At 31.4% G+C, this 6930-nt stretch overlaps 2 protein-coding genes across 2 annotated transcripts; both read left to right on the forward strand.

The window, feature by feature from the left end:
* The first annotated feature begins 787 nt into the window (after positions 1–787).
* Positions 788–2629, forward strand: LOC132037706 (ervatamin-B). The gene is made up of 2 exons (XM_059428273.1): positions 788–1298; positions 1942–2629. Exons 1-2 carry the CDS (start codon positions 860–862, stop codon positions 2538–2540), a joined length of 1038 nt encoding a protein of 345 aa, XP_059284256.1. The 5' UTR covers positions 788–859; the 3' UTR covers positions 2541–2629.
* A 3250-nt stretch (positions 2630–5879) lies between these two features.
* Positions 5880–6540, forward strand: LOC132037250 (uncharacterized). Its single transcript, XM_059427744.1, has 2 exons — positions 5880–6171; positions 6317–6540. Exons 1-2 carry the CDS (start codon positions 5925–5927, stop codon positions 6415–6417), a joined length of 348 nt encoding a protein of 115 aa, XP_059283727.1. The 5' UTR covers positions 5880–5924; the 3' UTR covers positions 6418–6540.
* Positions 6541–6930: the final 390 nt, after the last annotated feature.

A 6930-nucleotide genomic window follows, 5' to 3' on the forward strand; every position in this document is an offset into this window, starting at 1 on the left:
CTAATATAATCAAATAAAGTCAACCAAAAAGAGACTTATGTCCTTTATATCATACTTATAATAAAAACTAGATTTTGGTTGGCGTTGTCATAGTAATATAATTTATCTAAGTTTCAAATTCGTCAAACTTATTGCCTACATGAAAACCATTACATCTTCAAATTCATCTTCAATAATACTTGAAGTCTTTTTCATACAAATTATTATATTGTGCAAGTCTTATTTTTTTATAACATTATTACATCATTATATTTTACTTTAAAACTCTAGCAATATTTATAAGTTATTTTCCAAACACTTAAGAATATTATATTTACCCTTAGCCTAATTAATTATAAGTCCGGTCGGATTAACCATTATTAATGGAACTTAGAGGATGCCTAATACCTTCCCTCTAGGTTAGTTGAACCCTTACCTAGAATCTTTTTGGTTTCGTAGATTTTAAAATCAACTTTAGCTAATTACTTTAATTAACCTTAGGTGCCCTAATTCACCATAATTAATTAGGTGGCGACTCCTTAACTTTAAATAACCCCGGAATTACCGGGATGTTGTAAACTATTTTGACCTTGGTTAAAATAGGGTATGATACTAGCCAAAGGTATTCCCCAACTCATCAAAACCATCATCATACACAAAACGTAAACGAAAGAGATGAAGAGAAACAAATCAACCAAACCACGCAAAATACATGACCAAGAACAAGTTACAACAAACTTAACACAGTGAATTACGTGCACGGTTAACGAGCATATCAGCAACATACAAATGCTTGAATAGCCAACACCCAGTTTAATTGCAATAAAAACATTGATAATTGAACAGCCGATATTTCAGAAACAAAACCCAAGTTACAGCAATGAAGTCATCTTATATTATATTGAGAAATGCTTACTTGAACTTTGTGCTGATTACTTTTTTAACCCTATGTTGCCTCACAAATGCAAGTCACAGCTCAAATGACCCAATGCTCAATAGGTACCAAAACTGGCTCCAAAAATACAGCCGAAAATACCAAAATAAAGATGAATGGAATATGCGCTTTGGGATTTATCAATCCAATGTTCAATTCATTGACTTCTTCAATTCTCTCAACCTTTCTTACAACCTCACTGACAATGCTTTTGCTGACATGACAAACCAGGAGTTTAAATCTGTTTATTTTGGTTACAAGGAACCTAAACAGACAAGGCAACAGGCAGCCACTAATGTTACGTATGATATATCCAAATTGCCGGTCAGTGTCGATTGGAGAAAGAAAGGAGCTGTTACAAAAGTCAAGGATCAAAAAAAATGTGGTACCAACACAAAAAAAAATTTCTCTCTTTTAATTTCTTTTCTACTCTCTTTGTTCAAGCTTAGATCACACTGTGTTTGGATAAGTTTATAAGGAAGCGTATTTCTTAATATAAATATAAATAAAGTCCGCCCCTGTTTATAAGTACTTTTTGGCTATGTATTTGGTGAACACCAAAAGTACTTATAAGTCAAAGTATCAACTAAAAGACATATAATACATTTGGTTTGATAAAATTAGCACCCCAACGTATAACTTTTTGGCTTATAATCTAGCTCAACTTCCTCCCCATCTCATTTATGTCATATGTTCTTTTCCATGTAAAGAAAAAGCAGTGGCCGCGCCTCAACCAGGGAAGGAGGTTCAATTGAATTTCCTTTCGTTAGAAAATAGTATAGTGCAAATAGGGCAAAATCAACCCTTGTGTAAAGACAAAATTGCTTTACTCGCAAGTTTCGAATTTTATTTAATCCTCTTATTAAGATTTCTACTTCACCATTCAATACCAAGTACTAGTAAATATTACTATTAGTTTAAGAACTTCCATTCTACTTATTTAATAAATTAGATTCAGTACTTCACGTTTATCAGTCACTTTCAATCAGTTTATCCAAATGGGCTCTTAATTCTTATTACAACTGCAGGAAGCTGTTGGGCATTCTCTGCAGTAGCAGCAGTAGAAAGCATCAACCAGATCAAAACAGGAAAATTAGTCTCATTATCAGAACAAGAACTGGTTGATTGTGATGTCTACTCAGAAAACCAAGGATGTAATGGAGGATTCATGGAGAATGCTTTTGATTTCATCATGAAACATGGTGGAATTACAACTGAAAAGAACTATCCATACATAGGAAAAGATCAGAAATGTAACACTACCAAAGCAAAACAACATGCAGTTACAATAAGTGGCTATGAACAAGTACCAGACAATGAGGATGCTCTTCAAACTGCAGTTGTAAAACAACCTATATCAGTGGCTATTGATGCAATGGGCTATGATTTTCAGTTATACTCTGGAGGGATATACTCTGGTATTTTTTGCGGACATATGCTAAATCATGGAGTGACATTAATTGGCTATGGTGTGGAAGATGATGAGAAATATTGGCTAGTTAAGAATTCATGGGGTAGTTATTGGGGTGAAGATGGTTACATAAAAATTAAGAGGGGGTCAAATGACAATAAAGGAATGTGTGGCATTGCCATGCAAGCTAGTTACCCTCTTAAGGAGGAATCTTGAAATATCAATGTGCAACATATAGCCATATATAATGCTATATTTGGTTACATTTATTTTCTTTTAATAAAACATGAATGATTGCTATAAAATGTGAGGCTTACAATAGAGAAACTAGTATAAGTACTTGATCTAAATGAAATTGCAGTCAATAATTGTGACTAGAATTATAAAACCTTACAAGGTTGCTTCTAAGAATCAAATTTTTATTTATGCATACTCTTCATTGTATTAACTGTTGGAGGAATTAGAGGATAACTCGAAAAAGAGTGTCCCTTGTTGGTTACGAAGAATTCTCTTTTTTATTTTATAAATTATTGTTCTTTCTTGTGAACTAGTAAAGAGAAAGAAAAAGGAATTGACCTTGTCTGTTCAAAAAATTGGACCACAAGCTTCTCACAAAAGTTGGGCACGTGAGATAGACGTGAGGAGTTATTAAATCAGCCAGTATTAAAATATTGGAATAAAATATTTATAGACTAGCTGCTGGTGATTAAAACCCTTCATACAGTAGCTGTTAATCATATACTGATATACCTCTCTCTCTCTCTCTCTCTCTCTCTCTATATATATATATATATATATATATATATATATATATATATATATAGTATCTGAGAGAACTAAAAACAGATTTCTAACTTATTTCCTTCTCCTCCTATCTACTCTGAGCTAGGTTCTATGTCTTGAATTATGTTGTTTTTTATCACTATTTATAATTGAAATTTTTTGTTGAATCTTCCGATGTACCTAATTTTATTATTTATCGTTATTATTTATCGATTTTAAATATCTTTAGGAACAATGTTCACATACCTAGAGCTCCACTCTATATTTTCAGATTTTTCTTAACATTGAACTTGATCGATTATTTAAGTACAAGTTTAACAATTAATGGATCTCTAATCGTGAAGTTTAGAATTTGGGATTCCTGAACAGAGTAAAGAAAGTGTAAGAGATAGTGTTTGGGAAATTTTCTGTGTTTATTCCATTGTAAGGCCATGCCTATATACACAAAAATATTGAGAACAAAATAAAGCAATAATCAAATAATCCTATGCACTTGTCTATTAATTTCTATTTGATCTACCATAACTAATTTTGTCTTTTGTAACGTACTACCTAGAAAAGAATCTTCCTATCACTATCCAAAAATGCTTGTTGATCAAGAATGTTTGATCGTGTGGTTGAAGTGATTTTGTCAACTTTGGATGGTTGGGATGAAGTCATTGTAATTAGAGGTGGGCGTTCGGTTTTTCGGTTCGGTTTTATTAAACTGGTATTTCCTTCTTTGTTTTTTGAAGGTGACACCGAACCAAACTAGTTCTTCGGTTTTTCGGTTTGGTTTTTTAAAGTTCAATTCGGTTTCGGTTTTTTCAATTCGGTTTTTTGATATAATATTAAAGCCGATTCCATTAACACTAATTCATATTCTCAAAAGCAATAAAATATAAAACGATAAATTCAAATCAAAATCAAACAAACAGGATACCCGTGAATTTTTTTTTTTTTTTGAAAACTATAATCATGATATAGATTACTAGGTGTTATATACATACGTAAAAATAATTAAGAAAACACATAAAAAACATACATTAATCCTAAAGTCACATCCTAGTTACCTTTCTTTTTAAGGATATTTGATTTTCTCAATTGAAGTGGAAAATTAGGGATACAAATGCGAAAAGAACTTATAACAATTGAGTTTTTTTTTGCTTTAAACTATGGGCATACTATTTTAATTTTTTTTTTTTTTTGGGTAATGTATTAAATTTCGGTGCAAGACATTCGATTTTTTCGGTTCGGTTAACAATATCAAACTTCCCCCCCCGACGCAAAAAAAATTAATATTTTGGTTTCGGTTTTTTTACGGTGGACACCCCACACCCCCGCCCTTCATCGAAAAAAAAAAGTTCGGTTCGGTTCGGTTTGTTGAAGTTTTGGTTCCCTCCGGTTCGATTTTTTGATTTTCGGTATTTATGTGCTAGCCCTAATTGTAATTGGGCCAAAATCCTTCTTTGTGTTTCCTTCTGATTTACTCAATTGGGCTATTTCCTTCTTTGTCTTTTTGGGCTGCTGATGCAAGGCCCAAAATACACTTCTTCCAATTTTGGCCCATGTGTTATTTTGACTCAATGTGTTATCCGTATCTGAAGACTTCGATACATTCGAAGTCTATGTTCCTCTTTTCTCTTCGTCTTTGTCTCTTTTCTCTTCTTCTTTGTTTTTTAATTTCATCATTAACGATGAAGGAGAGTGAAAATGTTCTGGTGAGAGATCAGTTCCAATACAGAGCACTCCAAGAAAGGCCAAAGAAATGTACTTTATTTCAAAATGACCGCAATAATTGAAACATTGTATTAAAAAGATCATTATTTATTAGGTATAGGATGATTTAACAAATTTTAACTTAGTTAATAATTTCAACGGATAAACTGATCTAAAACTTCGTTAAAAGAGTATAATTTAAGCAAGTAACCAATAAAAGAAATTCTTGAAGTTAAAAAAAAAAATGTATAACACATACTTCACAATATCATCCAAAGCATACACTCGCGTATTGGAGTTTTTATACTGAAAATAAGATGTTTTTTTTCTTTAAATGCTTCTCGTAGTTTTGATGGAACAATATTTTATGAGTTAAATGAGCCTCAATGAATTCTAAGTAGGTCATAAGATGGTTCATGAGCTGCTTCTATAAATTCTAAGTATTGTGTGACTCAACAGCTTTTGCCCAAACAGTCTTCTATCAAAGTTGTCTTCTCGACTTCAGAAAAAGCTAAGTGAAAAGGGCAAGGAGAATAGCTTCAAACCATTTTGTTAAAGTTTCTTGTTTTTTTTTTTTTTTTTTTCATGGGATTACATTATTGAGGTTGCTCCCTTCTATTAATAAGACATTTTTTCCTAAAAGAACTAGGGGAATTCGTTAATTTGGGTATATTTGAAAATTTTCTTAATGGTTGGAGTAATTTTGTAGTATAAAATAGGATAGATGTGAACAAGATATACATTAAAGTAAAGGGGTAAATTTAGCCCTTTTCCCTTGAGAAAATGATAAAAGCATTCTCTTATATATGAGAGTAGTTCAAGATGATCTTTTAAATATGTTTTTCAATCACTTTTAATCCCTTAAATTTGTCAAAAGTGTGTGTGTATATATCTTTTAATTATACATGTACTTCGCTATTAATAGTTACAAAAGTAAAACAATAAATGTCCATTCACATGCATTTAAGGTCTTACTCCTCCCAACTACTACTATTTTTTTGATATCACCTAAATCTAAATCATTAAAAACTAGATTATGTGATTTTCCTATATAAATGAAGTGATCTTTCTTCTTTTGCATAAGAAAGAGAAAAAAAAAAGAAAGAGAAATTGTGAAAGATGAAGTCCAAGATGTTGAAAGAAGCATTCTTTCTCATGGTTATCACAACAATTATGGTTTCTTTTCCATTTTCTGTGTCTGCAGATGAAGATCTGTATCACAAGTGTGTTGATGAATGTTACTCAACTTGTTTTGCTGACATTGCTGGTTGCTATGAATATTGTTTACAAGAATGTAAACATCCTGATTTTCATGCGTCGAAAAGGCTAAAATGCTCTGACGTTAATTGTGCCAAGTTTAAAGGAGGTCTCTCTCTCTCTCTCACTCTAATTTTGAAACTAATCATGATTTTGGGTTCTAATATTAAGCTTACCAACACTTTAAGTTATCTTTGTATGTTATAATTAGTAAATCTTGAATTCACATATTAAAAGAATTTTTTATATGACAGATAAGAGGTTCCATTGCCTTATCGCATGTTCGAAGATGGAAGACAAATTCAAAGGTGAAAAAGTACTTGGTGCAGAAAAACATCAAAATAAGATTCATTGATGTAATAAAAGCATATTAAATTGTTGTTATTCCTAGTGAAAGTTTTACCTTTTAAGGTAGTGATGATTGTCTACATTTACTTTATGTTTCTTATTTATGTTTGTCATTTCTTTTCTTTTTTTAGATTAATTTTGCTTAATCTCTTTAATCTTTAATAGTCCGGAAACAATACCTCTTTCACCAGCTTTTGAATGAATTTGAAACTCCTTGAACACTGTTTCAGGTGAGCTTTAGAATTTTTTTTCCTTCAAAAAATCTTATAATATCTAAAAGAGTAGACAAATAGAATATGTTTATTTTTTTCCAAAGATTCAATCAACTAAGTATATGACGAGATAAATAAGTCAAAGCAATAATTATCATGATCCAATCAAAATCATTAATGCTAGTTCGTATGACAAGAGAAGTTAGTTTCATTTGTCTCCGAAAAATATTGGACAGCTTGAGGTCGTGTCTCTTTTCATTTCTATTTCTCTTTCTGTTTCTTGAGACATCGCCCATTTTCTTTGATAG

Source organism: Lycium ferocissimum, chromosome 11, assembly GCF_029784015.1.
Source record: "Lycium ferocissimum isolate CSIRO_LF1 chromosome 11, AGI_CSIRO_Lferr_CH_V1, whole genome shotgun sequence".
NCBI classification, from domain to species: domain Eukaryota; kingdom Viridiplantae; phylum Streptophyta; class Magnoliopsida; order Solanales; family Solanaceae; genus Lycium; species Lycium ferocissimum.

Excerpts from the sequence above, each read along its gene's own strand:
- LOC132037706 (XM_059428273.1), top strand. The coding sequence starts at position 860 with ATGAAGTCATCTTATATTATATTGAGAAATGCTTACTTGAACTTTGTG. Across the intron at positions 1,299-1,941 it reads CAAGGATCAAAAAAAATGTG|GAAGCTGTTGGGCATTCTCT; the intron begins GTACCAACACAA and ends TTACAACTGCAG.
- LOC132037250 (XM_059427744.1), top strand. The coding sequence starts at position 5,925 with ATGAAGTCCAAGATGTTGAAAGAAGCATTCTTTCTCATGGTTATCACA. Across the intron at positions 6,172-6,316 it reads TTGTGCCAAGTTTAAAGGAG|ATAAGAGGTTCCATTGCCTT; the intron begins GTCTCTCTCTCT and ends TTTATATGACAG.